This window comes from Gallus gallus, chromosome 1, assembly GCF_016699485.2.
Source record: "Gallus gallus isolate bGalGal1 chromosome 1, bGalGal1.mat.broiler.GRCg7b, whole genome shotgun sequence".
Taxonomy (NCBI): domain Eukaryota; kingdom Metazoa; phylum Chordata; class Aves; order Galliformes; family Phasianidae; genus Gallus; species Gallus gallus.
Genome location: NC_052532.1, coordinates 68479516 through 68496459, shown reverse-complemented (window position 1 = coordinate 68496459; position 16944 = coordinate 68479516). Strand labels below are relative to the sequence as shown.

The 16944-nt window shown below is 42.6% G+C and overlaps 2 protein-coding genes across 26 annotated transcripts in view; both read left to right on the top strand.

Moving 5' to 3' along the window:
• The window catches only part of PACSIN2 (protein kinase C and casein kinase substrate in neurons 2), a 66505-nt gene extending 54917 nt beyond the window's left edge, over nt 1-11588 (top strand). For 12 of the 17 annotated variants that reach the window (NM_001159511.2, XM_015290048.4, XM_040656720.2 and 9 more), the window contains 3 exons: nt 77-193; nt 1104-1300; nt 6502-11588. In NM_001159511.2, coding sequence (NP_001152983.2) covers nt 77-193; nt 1104-1300; nt 6502-6614 — 427 coding nt within the window. In that variant the 3' untranslated portion in view covers nt 6615-11588. The remainder of the gene's footprint in view (nt 1-76; nt 194-1103; nt 1301-6501) is intronic. The other 5 variants (XM_015290076.4, XM_015290070.4, XM_046912241.1 and 2 more) reach the window with 2 other exon arrangements.
• A 2783-nt stretch (nt 11589-14371) lies between these two features.
• ARFGAP3 (ADP ribosylation factor GTPase activating protein 3) overlaps nt 14372-16944 on the top strand; it is a 33729-nt gene continuing 31156 nt past the window's right edge. For 4 of the 9 annotated variants that reach the window (NM_001397113.1, XM_025149051.3, XM_040697614.2 and 1 more), the window contains exon 1: nt 14372-14547. In NM_001397113.1, coding sequence (NP_001384042.1) covers nt 14479-14547 — 69 coding nt within the window. In that variant the 5' untranslated portion in view covers nt 14372-14478. Of the gene's footprint in view, nt 14903-16944 lie in introns of all 9 variants that reach the window. The other 5 variants (XM_046939554.1, XM_046939548.1, NM_001397114.1 and 2 more) reach the window with 3 other exon arrangements.

Sequence of the window (16944 nt, the reverse complement as noted above, 5' to 3'; positions counted from 1 at the left end):
CTTAGTGGGACACAAATGAGTGTTTTTCCTCTTAAACAGATAGGGTCACCATAATGCTCTTTCTTTTCCAAATTAGCAGTCTTAGTGTCCAGAGTAACACAGTGCAGTCAGTACAATCAAGTTACAATCCCTTTGAAGATGAAGAAGATACTGGGAGTACTGTCAGTGAAAAGGAGGACAATAAGATCAAAAAGTTGGTGAAATGTTGTTTTTAATTGTTTTTACACTTTCTCTATCCAGGGTTTTCAGTTTCTATAACGCTATGCTAGTGGGTGCATGAAGTCTGAGAGGTTTTGTAAGCTACACTGTAACACAACTTGTCTCTCCTAACAGATGCCACATCTGTTGCCCTGATCTTTGGTTTGAAACTACTGGGCTTATTGGCAGTCGCTAACTGAACTGCTGTTGTTTTTTTCCTTCCTTAACCAGTCTTATAAAACGCGGATTATTTTTTTCTAATGAGAATGCTCCTGGAGCTTTACTCCTATATGTGTTCTTGCTGAATAAGTCTGCTTTTATGATTGCTTTCTTTTGTTTAGGACCTTTTCAAACCACTGTCTGTTGCTTCAGTATGCCTACCTAAGGATATTACTGTCTTAAATGTTATACGCGTACTCAGCAGTGAACTCTTCTTTAAACGATCGAGTTGTGACTCTGTAATGAAGCTTTTATGTTGGTGGATTGCAACATACAAAAAGTTAAAATATACTGTAGGGGTGCATAGAGAAGTGAGAGAAAGATTCTGCAATGCAATTTAAATACCTGGTTCCAATTATCTACTACCTTCACAGCTTTTACCTTTCTAGAGTTAATAATCTCATGGGTTCTACAGGTTTCTTGTTAGAGAAATTTCTTGGACTTTATAGGAAAGTTGTCTTTGATTTCTGTTTTTTTTCCTTTTTTAATTTTTTTTAACTTTGAATATATTGTGATTTTTTTTTCTGAATAAGATATTGCCAGCTAAAGGTAGATAAGTAGAGAGAAATTTGCAAAGCCAAGCTTTACATAGAAGTTTAAGCTTAACTAAGAAAACTGATATCTTAGGGATACTTATAGTCTCTTAATGTGAGAGCAGAAAAAAGTAATTTAAAATCTGTTTTTAGTGTTAGCAGCTATGAAAAAAATCAAAGCTACCCTACAGATTGGTCTGATGAAGAGTCCAACAATCCCTTTTCTTCCACTGATGCAAATGGAGACACCAATCCATTTGATGAAGATACTTCTCCTGCAATGGAGGTGAGAGTGCGTGCACTCTATGACTACGAGGGCCAAGAGCAAGATGAACTCAGCTTTAAAGCAGGTAAGTTTACAGTGTTCACTTAAAGCACTTCATCAAAAGGAGAAATGGGACAAATAAGGAGTTTTACTTCTCAGCATTTCCTTTATTTTCTGAAGTCACCTGTCCCTCTAAATGTACAACTCCACTTCCAGGATCTTGTCTAACCCACATTCGTGATAGTGCTTTTGCTGTCCTGTGTTTGAAAGTACTGACTTGGAATCTGTTTGGAATGTATTGGAGCGTATCTGTTTGGAATATTCTTTTTACCATCTTGTGTTAAACAAAACAGGGAGCTGCAGTTGATTACTTTTTCTCCTTTTCTTAGCTGATGACAGTAACAGCTGCTGCTTTTGGCTGTCTACAAATGCCAACCCTACAAAGACGTTATTTAAAGGAAAAGACTAGAGCAGTGCATCTTAAAACAATATCTAATCAACTGATATATTTTTTTTCCTGTCTAAACTGGGAGCACCCACTTTGTGGCCAATTATTTCCTACACTGCGAAGGTGTTTTGGTTGTTATTTTTTTAAGCTGAACACTTAGTCATGGGGTGATAAATATTTTCTCCTTCAACACCCTGCAACATATCTATGCACAGTAGCCCTACTGTGTTTACTTGGTTTTGTTGGCTTGCATTATATTAGGGTACACTGGCCGGGCATCACCCTTCTGGAGATGTTTTATTTCCCTTGAGTCATTTTACTTGATTGTAGGAGTTGAGAAAACAAAATAGAGCCAACTGACTGGAGGGACACACGTGACTGTTTCCACCCTTACGAAGTTCACATAGGATTATGATGGTTGCATACCATGAATGCTGCTGCCTTTGGTTTGGGTTAGTTCTACCAGCAGCTGTATGCTAAGTGAGTGCCTGGGAGTCTTCCTCAGCCCTTAAATAGGATGCTTCAAGTGTTTTTCATAATCTGACTAAACCGGAGACAGTACCCTCTATTGGTGGAAGGCAAAATCTACACTTTTTGAGCTCTGGTAACAGGCAGCTATCTCATCTTGCCTCATACTGCACATGAAAAGCTTGCTAAACAGGTACTCCAGAATAAGATTTCATGGGTAGATTAACAAAAACAGAACTTCAGTTTGTGAAAGTGAGATTGGTTAGATTGTCAGCCTGCTCCTTTCACCTTTGCTTGTCATTTGCTCCCTTCTCTTCTAATGACTATCTAGCACAGTTGTAGAAGACAAATAGGATTCAAGTGATAAAAGAATGTGCAAGAAAACTCTTCATTCCACTTTCCCTTCAGCATTAATAAGAATTATGCTATTTCATCTACAGTGAGTGTTGGATGTTAGAGCTGAAAGTTCTTATTTAAAATAAGACAGTGATGTAGCTTATCAGTGAACTGTTAGTCTTCCATTCTGCATATGGAGAAAGATGGTGCTCAGAACTGCATGTAGATGGAAATGTTTTTATGAATAAACAAGTCCCATAACCCTGGTGAGACTCTGTCTATTCACTCTCTTCCCTCCTTTTTTAATAGTAAAACTATATCTTTTGGCTTGTCTTTGTAGACAAATAATTTGGACTTTGAAAGAAGAGAAGTGGGTTGGCTTATCTTTTAACTTTGTTAAATTGTGCTCTGACAGAAGGATAGTAGTAACTGAACATCTGGAGCTTTCTCTGGAATGTACAGAAGCTAAAACTACTCTTCATTCTGTAGACTTTAACTGTTCATTTTTTTTTCTTGATGGGGGATGGAAATAAGTTGATCCTTTTGAAATGTATGTATTGTACCTGTCAAGTCATTCTAGCATTCCAAAGGTTTACAAAAACAAAGACATTCTTTGACAAAACTATGCAATGTTTATACCCAGACATAATGGTTAAATACAAAGTTAAACATTCTGTACATTTAGTACCAGTTGTTAGACTTGTATTAAACTACTTGAATGATGTGGCTCTCAGTGTGAGGCCTGTAGAAATAAAGTAGGAGTATGAACAGTAAGAGGTATATGTGGACTTCACTTAAAAATTGCTTAATACTTTTGAAGGAAGAGCATTAAAATACATGATAACAGCAGATCATGATTCTATCAATCAGAAAAAAGGGATCATGCTAGGCTATGAACCTCCTTTACAGAAGAAGAGTTACAGAACGGTTGCAGTCAAACGTGCAGTTTTTTAGACACAAGTATTGGAGTGACTAGGTGTACACCAAATGTACAATAGACTGGATCCGGCAGGAGCCAGTTTAAAGCATGTTCTATTCCTGTCTTCCTATGCAGACTATGCCTAGACTCGTAAGCAGCTGTCAGCAGGCGATTAATGCATGTTAGGGAGCTGGTTTAATGTATGAGGATATTCTCCAGTGGAATTTCCTTAGGTATTCAAAGAATTTGCCTACAATGCTTTTGCGATCACTTCTAGCCACATGCTACTATATATATAGGCTTTGTGCAGCGTCCATCAAATGTATTATTTTTCTATAGACTTGGGACTCACCTTTTTATTAGTGGAATACTTTATACATCTGTTGGTTTTTGTTGTTATCAGTTTTCTTTTGTTTTTTTCCCCTTGGCAAACAAATGTGGTAGGCTTCCAAAGAGGAGGAATAACTTTACCCATATTTTATGAGAGGCTTTATAATCGCATAACTGCAGGGGACGTAACCATTTAGCATATGTCTAGTTCTCTGCCATAGCTGAGAATAAATAGCTACAGTAAATGTAGACCAGGCAGCGTTGTCAAAATGTGTTAGCATACATGCTATCTTCCTTGCATTTGTAAAGACTCTTTCTGTTATAATCCTGTTGTGCGTATAATTGTCAAAAGTGATAATACGTTAATAAACCTCCAAGGTCACTGGTTTAAAATGTTGCAAAACATCTCCATAAGCCAAGTATTTGTTCATAGCTTTCTTTTATTATCTGGTAGACTCGCAAACTAGAGATCCCAGAATCACAGAATTGTAGGGTTTGGAAGGGACGTCTGGAGATAAAGTCCAACCCTTCTGCTAAAGCAGGTTCTCTACAGTAAGTTGCCCAGGTAAGGTCCAGGCAGATCTTGAATATCTCCAGAGAAGGAGACTTCACGACCTCTTTGGGCAGCCTGTTCCAGTGCTCTGTCATCCTCACAGTAAAGAAATTCTTCCTCATGTTTGTTTGGAACTTCTGATGTTCCAGTTTTTGCCTCTTACCCCTTGTTCTGTCACTGCACGCCACAGAAAAGAGCCTGGCCCACCCACTTGATTCCTGCACTTCAGATATTTATAAACAGAGATGAGATCACCTTGCAGTCTTCTCCTGAGGGCTCCTGGGATGACTAAGAGTCCCACGTCTTTCAGTTGTTCCTCATACAGGAGATGTTGCAGGCCCCTGAGTCATCTTTGTGCCCTTCTAGCCTCTCTCTTTGGCATACTCTGTCGTCTTTGAACTGAGGAGCCCAGAACTGGACACGGCACACTAGATGTGGCCACATCAGGGTAGAGCGGAGTGGGGCAATCACCCTCCTCAACCTGCTGGCCATGTTCTTTTAAGTACACTTCAGAATGCCATTGGTCTTAGTCATAAGGGCAGTCTGCTAGCTCACAGCCAACTTGTCCACGAGGACCTCTAAGTTCTTCTCCACAGATGAAGTTTTAACCTTTTCACCAGTAAGAGAGCAACTACAGAAGATATATTATGATGCTTGTTCTGTTTCTACCGAACCGTATATACTGCCTACACTAGTTTTTGCTCTCCTAAATATACTAAGACTTCTGAAATACTTTGTGTATTTATAACCATTAGAGATGAGTTAATATAATTCCATGTACCTATGGAAATAATTTGACTCAAAGAAGTTGTATGTGCGAAAATAACTCAGGTGATGTGGCCTTCTTTTTGCCTGGTAGACTTTTTGCTGAGGTGGATGTTCATTTGCTCGTATACAGCATCTTGAAGTCTGCAGACTAATGCCTAAGTATTTCCTGAGAATGCAGATTAGAGGTGCACAATGAGGTTATTTTATAGTTCCTAAATACCTGAATGGATATTCAGTGTTAGCTCTTGCTGTTCAAGTTAGGAAACAAGTTCTTGATTAAATTTTTTCCAACTACAATTCTATACCAACTTCCAGCAGTGTAAAGGTAGGCATTAAAAAAAAGATGAGGAAAGAAGAGATGTGACAGAGTAAGGCATAAGGTTCTTTTAAATTCTCCTGCATCACAACCTAGTAGTATAATACTGGAAAGCAGCAAGAATTACTTAAGAGAATTCTACTGCCATGTCATTTTGTAACGTGTTCTTATCTTTCACCGGCTCTTAAGACAAGTATATATTGACAGTAAGCCTAATGAAATATTTATTTCATTTGTGCTGACCTTTTGTTGAGGTAGGATTAATAACCCAGTGTAGGATTATTCTGTTTGCTTAGAGGTAGTTTTACTATCCACAACTATCTTTGACTGTTCATACCATAGAATCATAGAATCACCAAGGTTGGAAAAGACCTCTGAGATCATCCAGGTCAGCTGTCCGTCTGTCATCAGTATTACCCACTAAACCATGTCCCTCAGTACAATGTCTAAATGTTTCTTTGAACACCTCCAGTGACGGTGTCTACACCAGCTCCCTGGGCAGCCTGTTCCAGTGCCTGGCCACTCTCTGGGAGAAGAATTTCCTAATGTCCAATCTCCCTGAATCTCCCCTGGCACAACTTGAGGCCGTTTCCTCTAGTCCTATCACTGGTTACATGGGAGAAAAGGCTGTCTCCCACCTCACTACAACCTCCCTTCAAGTAGCTACAGAGAGTGATAAGGTTACCCCTGAGCCTCCTCTTCTCCAGACTGAACAGTCCCAGCTCCCCCAGCTGCTCTTCATAAGCCTTGTGCTCCAGATCCCTCACCATCTATCTTGAGCTATACGTGAGCCTTTGATCTTCCAGTAAAATAACACCATATATATGAAGTTAAAAAATGGCATTCTTTAATTTTGCTTAAAATGCTATTTGTGCCCTTTTGAAATGCTGTTAGTGTAATGTTTTTGTTTCAAAGTAGCTCCTTTCTCACTGCTTTCCTGAAATAGTGAGGTCTTTCATCCTATGTGCAAATTAGTAAATGATATTAGTATGAAAAGCGTGAAGAGCAGAGACGAGAGGCTTTCTGCTGGGAGCTGGTGTGGGCAAGAGAACAAGAGTGGATGTGTAGCTAATTGTCATGTTAGCTTTGTGTTGTTGTTACTTAGAAGTTCACAGGTTTTTTTTTAACAATGCTGCTTATTTTTGCAGGGGATGAGTTAACTAAAATGGAGAATGAAGATGAACAGGGTTGGTGCAAAGGACGTCTGGACAACGGACAAGTTGGTTTATACCCAGCAAACTATGTAGAACCAATCCAGTGACAAAGGACAAAGCTAATACAGAAGCGTTACAAAAGCTCTGCAGGCCTGTACAGTATATATTTAAACCAAGAGGAAGCTGAATGATGTATAGAGTGTATATATTTTCACGAAAAGGAGAGAAAGCTCAATACTGAAATTGCAGTGATTTCAAGACAGAGCATAGAACTAATTTCATGTGGTTTTCACAACTTGTGCACAATGCAAATGAAAGGGGTTAGGTGGAAAAAGAATAGTGATAGGAAAAATACTTTTTAAGCTTTTTCATTCCACATGGTCTGTTATTGTGACTCTTAAACACTTTTGCATTTTCTATGCTTGTGCCTCATCCTACCCGAGGTGTGTGGCTTATGCTGACTTTTGTTTAATCGGTTATTTTAAGTGACCTTCAGTAACTTGCAACTTGAATTTTTAAGATTATTCTAGTTGATTTTCTATTTGTTCTTAGCAATGTCTGAAAGATGCAGTATTTTTTTATTTAAATGCTATGTAGGTAAGCATCTTTTTGTATGCTTGATCATATAATACTTAAATTATGACATAGATTTAGTCATCAGTTGACTGAATGAAAACTCTTTCCATGTTGTAGTGATCTTTCAATGTTGTCAGCATGGCTCGAAGTTGTACAACAGATATTATATGTAATAACTATCTGTTACAGAAGGTTATTTGTAGCAGATATCTGCAGGTGTCATGGGTTGGGATTCTGTTATGAATGTTGTTTATATGGTTTGGCACTTAAATGAGTTTTCCTTGTAGACCTTAAGTAGCTCTCTATTAATAATGAGATAAATCATACATAAGCCCCAGAATACTATCTATTTCTGGCACATGTGTGCAGGAAAAAAAAAAAAATCCTCCTAACTGCTAATGACTTTTTTTGTGATTTGAAATGTCAAATCTGTGAAGACTGATTTTTTTTTTTGAACAAAGATTGTAAAATAGACTAAAATGCTTTTTATTAAGAGGCTATCTGTTGTGTATATGTACATACAATTTGATATTCCAAAATATAAAGAGCATGGCTATTAGTTATCGAACCTTTTGATGTGGATAAGATTTAGACTTTTAAGAGTTTAAATTATAGGTATATTTAAATCTGCTTTCTTGCCATATTCATGACTGTACCATAGACAAAATATTCTGTGATTAGGTTTTCAGAAGTACAGGACACACACTAACATACTCAAAATCTGTAATGTGGATAAATTTGTGGGTCAACATATAAACTAGCCTTAGTCCTTACATGGATTACTGTAGCAGAACACTGTAAAAAATACATTTGTTTGCAATTACAACTCGGTCGTCTGTAACAGTGCCAAATAGTATGCATTTGTGACATTTAAAACTGGGTTGTAAATTACAGCAGATTTGTGTTTTAAAGAAAAAAATTTAAAAAATCAAGTATCAGGTGAGTAGATATGCTACTTTAGGAAGCTACACTGTAATGAAGCTAACAAATCTATTTTGAGGTAACTATTAAACACTGTTGGTAGTTTTGGATTTTATCGTTTGCTTTTCAGATGTATAGATATACTTAGTCATAATGTTCAATGCGTTAAAATGTGCAAGCTCTGAAAGTGGATGTATGTATGTCTGTCAAGGAAAACTTAACATAATTATTCATTCACAAAATGGTTACTAAATCTGTCAGGAATTACTGCCTTGGGTCTCCATATTGTAATATATTTTAGAAAACAATAAAATCTGTTAATCTCTTAAATGCACAGAATGCACTTCATCTTGCCATGTATGTAAAAATACTTTTGTAAAGCAAATAGTACATTTGATTGCAATTCAAGATGACAAAAATCTGTATTATCTAAAAAAGTCACAAGGATGGGCACGCCATCAGTCGCACTGTGCTGCCTAGGCATAGCGCACAACAGCTCTTAGGCGCTGCAGCAAAATGTTTGTGGAAGAAGAGGAGATTCATGCCTTGCTGTGGGTATGCAAAATGTACTACGAGGGTGCTTTCCATGGTATAGTCAAGTCAAGATTGTATGAACAACTAAGCTTTTTTTTTTTGTAATATCTGAGTCTCTTCTACCTTCTGTGAGAGAGGTGTTTTTGTTTTTTGCTTTTCTTCTTTGCTAACTGCTAGCGATTAACATAGTAGTGTTTGTGATTGCTAGCCAGAAGTTTGATCTTGTCTCTCGCATCAATACTTTTTAATCTAAATAATCTAGTTCTTTATGCTGGGTGTCAAATTTAGTGAAGTAACCTTAGATTCTAAGTGGAAGCAACCACAGCAGATCTCTAGTCCAGTGGCTGATCTAAAGTACGGTCAACTCCGCATTCAGACTATGTTGCTCAAGTCTTTGGAGCTGGTCTGGAAAGCTCCCAAAGGCTGATTTCCTCACCTTTCCGTTCAAGCAGTTACAATGCTTAATTATCATTATAATGGTGTTCTTTCTCCCTTGGCTTTACTTGCAGTTGGAACCTGTCCTATTGCAAGACACCACTGTGTCTTATTCTGCTATGCTTGATGGAGCCTGGCTGGTGTCTTGGTAGCCTCCACATTGCTGCTGGAAGGCTGCTCCTGGGACCCCCAGAATCATCTCTTCTCCAGGCTGAACAAGTTTTGTTTCCTCAGCCTCTCCTCGCATAGCAAGTGTTCCACCCCCCCTAATTTGTCAAGAGAGTCTTTTGGGGGGAAAATAGTAGGGTATTTTATTAGGAAATGTGTAAAGATGAACGGTTCCTTATGTATAGTACAAAGCTATATTGAAATTCTTCTTAATTTGTCGCCTCTGATGCTTTAAGAACTCAACACCAAAATTTTAGCACATTTTTTTTTTCCCCAGACTGCTAATTTACTTGTATCTATAACTTTATATTGTAGCCTACAAATTTGGTGTACATATATAAGATTGTAAAAGCAAAGATACACTCTCAATATCATGAGTGACAACACGGTTATATCTTGGTATAACAATCCAACCCATTGCTATTATCTCTTGTTGAGATGTCTGTGGAGTTGGCCTGACATACTAAAACTGCTTTTGCCATAGCTGACCTGGATATTTTTGTTCTGTTGTCTTTCTTCTAATTATATCTTTATACATAATACTCGCGAAGAAGATCAAAGCAGGCTTAACAGTTGGCGATAAGTAGAAACACTGAGTCTTCCAAGGGGAAACCACAGATGAAGTGATTGTGTACTAATCTGATATGATCTGGGTGATTTTAAAGTAAAATAGCTATATATTATTGTAAAACAAAGGAGAAAAGGAAGAAAATGGGAGATGATGTAATGAAGGATGGATGTCCAGCAGCAATACCTCCTGTTCTCCTAGAGTCACATCTATTGTTTCTAAAAATTAGCTCTGAGGTTACACAATCATGTTATCAATCTTTCTCCCACCTTTCTGGTTTGGCAGTTACTCATTTACCTCAGAATATCATAGAGATTGCTAATTGTGGTCATTTGAAGGAATCTACAGAGCCTGCTCCTGATCTGTGAGAATAAGAGTTATTCCTGATAACATAGGATACTTCTACCTACTCGTTTTGTTTGAATTATAATGTAAAGAGCAATTTCAGAGCGTAAGAAAGGTCATGCGGTAATTACTGCAGTAGATAATCACTTCAGTGTGTTTGACTTCTAACAGTTTACCTGCTGATGGTAAGCATATATCATTTTCAGCCTGCTTTACTTCCTTTCTCCTGGTAGAAATACAGATTCCTATGCGATATGATGTTGATCCTCTAGCACAAAGTTTCAAAAATACCATAGAGGGTTCTTGAACCCTCCATTCAGAGAATACTTCTGTACACCTGAAGTTTTACTGAGCACTGTCCACATTTCAGAGGATGTAACAACCTCTTCTCTGCAGAGAAGACTGATGGTAGTAGGTTAGATGAAATCTGTGCCAGTAGCACATTGTGGGTGCCTTGGGAAGAGCAAAGAAAATAGGACAACGTGCAACGACGCTTCAGCCACAATATTTCAAGCTGCCAGTGATCTGTTTCTTTTGTTCTGTGAAATAAGAAAAGCTTATTTTCAACATTCCATTCATTGCTTTGTCAACAGCTGAACACCAAACTATTGTTCATGCAGAAGTAGATGAAGTAGGTCAGAAAAGCGATCCTGTAATTAGTTCCAAAAAGACAACCAGCAGCACTCTCTTGTAGTAGCTAATTGCGACCCCATTTCAGAAGTGCAGACTGTATTTTTATTTTGCATTTGACTCTGAAATTTACTTGCTGCTTTATTACCTGGTTAGTATTATACAAGGTATTTCTACTGTTAGTTTTTACTTCTGTAAACGTAAGTAGTTCAGTATCGATAAACCACTACCTTTCTATTTACTCTTTTCACAGATAAACATACAATTTACATGTTCGAGCATGAGTCCTCTGGGCAACACACCGGTAACCTCCCACTGTTTGTTATGGTAGTCAGTGTCTAATTTATGAAATGACCATTTCCTTATTCCATGGCAATGTATCTAGGTTTCTATGAGGGACATTAACATTCTGAAAATCCAAGTTACCTGTTACCTCAGCGAGGTCACCTCTCTGCATGACCCATGAAGCTTTAACCCAATGAAGTAGCAACCGTATTAATTGTGAAGTAATTGTGTATTATGGTGTAGATATTTCTAGAAACCTGAAGCAGAAGATGCAGAAATTTGATTGCCCTGCCAAAGATTAAATGTTATCATCTGGCCAACGTAGGTAGGTTTTGCAGTGGGATGCTGCTTCTAAATGCAACTGTGCAAGTCTCTTGCATTCCTAATGCAAACAGGTTTACAGAAGCACAACTGAATATTGTCTATGCAGTGGACTTGTCTGAAAATTATACTATTGTAACTTTTTGGCTTTGTACTGGATAATACTGTTGAGATGGACTACTTTCAAGATTAGAAAGCTCCAAGAAACCTCACGTGTGTGATGAAGTGGTTATGCTTCTTGATGTTATCAGTACAAACAATACATTATTACTAAATAAAAGTATATTATTGATATGTACAGCTGGTTTCAACTAGTTTTTAATGTAGTTTAATACTGCTAAACTTCGTTTCTGTTTTGTGGGAGGAGATGTTTAGATGCTTGATCTTTCTGCTCCAAAGAGAAGATTTTCTGGATGGATTATGTAGTCTGGAATGATATGTGTCTGGGACTGTACTGTGTCGTTGAGGATATCATTTGCAAGAGAGAGGCAGGCCTTGAATTTCTAGAGCTGCAGCTGCCACAAGGCAACGTATTATTGTTATGCATAACACAGATGTGAGCAGTAACAAACTTTGCTCAGTGTGACCAAGTTTCCTAAAGGAAACCAAGCATGGGTAAAGGAAATGAGGCTGTCTCCAAAATACCTTGAACAAATTGGCGTTCTTTCTCAAGGAGAAAGCTAATGACAGTACAACTTAATGTGGATAATGGGGCCAGAGAATGAATGCATACTCAGACTTACCAGATTTTTGTTGCTGTGCTACTTTTTGGCTCGTGTATTGTTAATATTCTTCGTAGTAGCTCATATGGTGCTCTGTTTTGGATTTGTGATGAAAATAGTGTTGATAGCACACTAATGTTGTAATCGATACTGAGCGGTGCTTTTCTGTTTCTCACACTGCTCTGCCAGTGAGTAGGCTGGGGTGAGCAAGCAGCTGAGAGGGGGCACAGCCAGAACTGCTGACTCAGAGTGACCAAGGGGGATATCCCACACCACATAGCATCACACAATAAAAGCTGAGGGGAACTTCATCAGGGTTGCTGCTGTTTGGGGATTGGCTGAGTATCAGCTTGTGGTGATAAAGTCTTCTATCATTTTTTCCTCTTCGTTTCTTCTTTTGCTTCTCCCCCCTGCCTTCCCTCCCCCTCCCCCTCTTGTTATACTGTTTATCTTAACCCATGAGTTTTCTGACTTCTGCCCTTCCAATTCTCCTTCCCCCTCCTGCTGGGAGTGCGGAGTGAGTGAGCAGCTGTGTTGTGCTAACAGCCAACAGGGTTAAGCCACAACAGTCAAGATGAAAATCTGCTGAGGGCTGAGGACACGAGTGGTGTCAGAGTCAGCCTTGCTCACAGCGTTGCTCTACTACCGGCTCTGCCTAAGGACCTGTTCTGCACCTAACTCCAAAGTAGAGGACACACCAGCACTCAATCTACAGGCACCCTTGAAGGGTAGAGGTTTTAGAGATATTTTTATTTACTCAACTTGCAAGAACAGCCAGTGAATTACAGGCACTGCCTGTTCCCCAGTAGCCGTGGATAGCTCGGCCCTATTCTTCTATGTCCATTTGTTGTATCACCTGTTTCCCAAGCCTAGAGTTTGCTTTTAATATTGCCTCAGGTCATGTTTACATCCCTCAAGTTCCTATGTATGTGCTAAGTGCTTTTCTTGCATCCTGTGTAGATCTCACCTGCTGGCAATCAGCTGAGCTTGCAGGCTGCAACAGGTGTGTCTAGTTTGCACACCCACTTATCTGGATGGCAAAGTGTGGCCTTGGGATAGAGGCACTATGTGAGACAGAGACAGTGCAGAGTGCGTTTCTGTACCCTGTCAAGGATGGAGCCTCGTGCAGAGTGGCTCTGAACAACTGAAGCAGGTTTATGACATTCTGATACTGGGGCAGAGATGAACCACTTCCTGAAATAACAGTCAGTTCTGAAGTAAGAACCAACAGCCCATGGTGTTACTTATTGCCTGTGCACTCCGGTTTAGCAGTGGGATGCAACTAGTTGCCTTCGAGTGACATTACTTGGGGAAGTGGTAGTGTAGCTGAGGAGAGTATGGGACAGTAACAAAGACTGTCCTTCCCTGGGGCTTTGCCAGGTGCTTTAGTCTTCAGACTAACTTTGTTTTTCCAGAGTTGATTTTTCCACTTAGTTGGCAAGATAAGATAATTTTTTTATATTTTTTTTATTTTTTGGTTAATCTTTCCTTTGTTTTTCTTCCCCTTTCAATACTTACGAAGCTGACGCAATAGACTTTCTTTTGTGGAAATTTCTGAGCAACTCTTTCTCCCTGAGAGGCCAGCAGCTGTAGGCTAGGATGGCAATCCTCATGCAGCCCAATGGGATTTGGCAAGCACATCTGGAGAACGTGTGCAGGATGTATGGATACCTATGAAGGGTGAAGGCCAGGGCCTGAAGCTAGATTTCCATGCAAGGCTTGGAGGTGGACGTTTTGGGCCCTAGATAACTTAGTTATGGCCCTGTTTTCAACAGGTTAGAGCAGCCACTCTGCAGAGGTCCCCTGAACCTTTACTACTGTGAAAAGAGATGTGAGGAAAATTTGTCCCGACCCTGTTTCACGTGTGGGCACCTGTGCAGTCCTTCCTCTGCACGTGACGAGTGAGGGGAGGATGGGATAGAGGCCTCGGGGGCCTCTGGTGAACAACAACACCGAGATGCCAAGATTTGTCCCTGGTTGCATACTTCAGTGGGAGTGCCCAGAGGAAGCCACGGTCTCCTCACGTTTTCTCACAATGCTTGAAACCAACACGCCGCAGCCAGGAGTGGAAACCATTCTGTTCACAGGTGCAGCAACCTGTCCCACTTCTCTTCCTTCCAAACTAGCAGCTGCTGTCGCTCTCCCCCACTTTATCCCCTCACGCAGCCCAGGACCGGCCCGGCCCGGCCCACCGCCCCGCCGCCGCTCAGCCCACGCGCCTCCCGGCACCAGGCGCTGACGCGGCGCGGCCGCGCGTCCCCATGGCAACCGGCGTCCCCTCGCGCCACGCCGGCGGCTGCAAGCCGCGCCCCGCCGGGCGGCCCTGCGCGCGCGCCCGCTGCGTGGCCGCCCGGCAGGAGGGGCGGAGCGTGCGGCGGCGGCGGCGGCGCGGCCCGGAGAGCGAAGCGGACGGCGGCGGCGGCGGCTCCGCTTGGCGACCCTCGCGCCTCTCCCTCGCCTGCCGCCATGTGCGAGCCCAGCAAACAGGACATCGGCGCCATCTTCAAGCGGCTCCGCTCCGTGCCCACCAACAAGGTGAGGGCGCCGGGACTCGGCGCGGTAGGGGCCGCGCTCCGCCGCTGTGACACGTCGCACTGGCGGGGGGCGGGGCGGGGCGCGTGTCCCGGCGGGACTGGGCCGGACGGGGCGGCTGTCCGGAAGCGTGGCGCGGCTGCGGCCGGGCTGCGCGGCGGGGGCCCGGTGCTTTCGGTGAGCGGAGCGGCTGGGGGGGCAGCGGCGCGCCCCGAGATAGCGAAGGCACAGCGGGTGTTTCTCCATCGAACAGGCACGGTCGCTTCCTTGGTGACAAACGTGCTTCTTGCCATTAGCAGCTCGGGCTCAGCCGGGGAGGACTTGAGGAGCTGCAGCGTAGTACCCGCGGTATTGCGTGGTACGTGGAGCCGTGAGGGTGTCGGGGCCGGCCGGACTCCCGCGCAGGGTACTGGCGGTGGGGCTGTGCCTGCTTCCGCAGAGCACGGAGGCTAAAGAAGAGGGACAGTCGCCAGTTGAGTTAGTCCTCCTCTCAAGCGAGGAAATATCCCCATCCTTCAGGTCTCCCCTCACGCTTTCCTAGTTCCGGCTCCTGATCTCCGTGCCCAAGAGATTTGAGCGGTGTTGCAACGCTCCCGTCACGCTGTTGCTGCGCTGGAGCCCCTCAGGCCCGCCGCTGCCTGTTGCCGGCAGGGCGCACAGCTCCGTGCGGAGCCCGCTGCTTTCTGCTGAGCCAGGGCTGTGGTGCCCGGGGTCGCTCAGGCACGTCGGGGTGACCTGGCTGTCCTGCTGCTGCCGTGAAGGGATTCAGTACAGTGCTGACAGAGCTGGACCGGGGCAACGTCTGCTGCCGTTCAGACCAGGTTTGCTTGAAAGCTCTCTTTTGGGTGCAGTCAGATCACAGTAACTCCGCGATAGAGCCCTGTAAAGGTAGGAAGGAAAGAGCGTGAGGAGGTTCAGCAGCGCGTATCTCACAGCTGCCCTGTGCGTGGGTAGGAAGAGCCTTCTTGAGCAAAAGGTGCTGTGGCCACCAGCTCACCTCATGGAATGGCCTGGGTTGAAAAGGACCACAGTGATCATCTGCTTCCAGGCCCCCTGCTATGTGCAGGGTTGCCAACCACTAGACCAGGCTGCCCAGAGCCACACGTCCTCGCGTTTGACTACATGCTGCTTTGATCTTCTCTTGTTCTGTTCTTAGTCTGCCCCTTTTGTAGGGCTTTCCTGCCCTACGCACGGGAAAGAAGTGCTTTGGAATAATGGAAACGTTTCCTCTTAAAAGTTTAGTAGTGTGCTTCAGCTGTGTTGTGAATGTGCACAGTTTGGGAAGCACAGGTGTTTTCTGTGCAGCTGTGGGGCCCTGACGGCCTGCTGTGGGAAGGTGTGTGTGTGTGTGTGTGTGTGTACACTGCTGGGTGCTCTGCAAGGCTTCCGAGCACATGCTGGCCTGGGCAGAATGATTCTCACTTAAATACATGTGCAGTTTAGTTCAAAGATGATAGCATGTTTCGATTGGAATTTGAGTAGTGGTCTTGAAATTAAGCTACCTGTAGTTTGGTCTCTGGTTTCTTTTACTTTGTATGGCGTGAGAAATAGCTTTTCAGAGTTGTTGTTTTGTTTTTATGCACTCCATAAGCCAGAGTTGGCTGACAGCATTTAACAAGTTGTCACTTAGGATGTATTCTGAGCATACAAGGCTGTTTTCAGTCATGAAGATGCACGGTATAGTTGGTTTAGATGAGCATACCTGGTTGGAGGACTTGTCCTGGTGCTGTTGTATACAGACTCTTGGTCTGCCCCAAGTCTATCTCCCTGCAATAGGTGGCTTTTTGTTCCCTTCTCTGGCTCTTTCCCTTTCCCTGGTGAGGACAGCATCCATGGCACCACTTAGAGACGCAACTCAAGAATGTGAACTGGCTGCAAACCAAGTAGGTGCATTGTGGTGGTGGTTTCTTAGTTTTTCAGTTCTGTTATTACAGTGTGTATTGTGTTTTGTGTATGTGGTGGTCCCTTATGTCATTATTAAGACTCTGACACTTCCCAAACGGCAGCCTGGTGCCGTTCTGTTGGCAAATGTTCCTGCTCCCTGCCTTACCTCAGCATTGCTGGTGATGTGGCTGTGATGTGAGTTGGCCCTACCTTTGCTCTGAGCCAGAGCAGGTTTGCAGTGTTGGTTTCCAGTCGCATTAATAAGCACAGTTGTTATTGCTGATGCAAGAAAAGGGAGCATATCTGAATGTGGCAGTGGGTGAGTAAGACCAGCTGCTGGCACACAGCTCACCTTTGCCCAATGACAAACACCTCCTGCACAGCTCGGTGCTGGGACCTTGCACAGCTGACACATGCCTTCACAGCCCTGGCCTTAGGCTGGTTGCTGAGCCAGCCCTCCTGGAGCACCAAAGCTAGCACTTCTGTAGGCCTTGTGTCTGTAAGTTTCCATGTCCA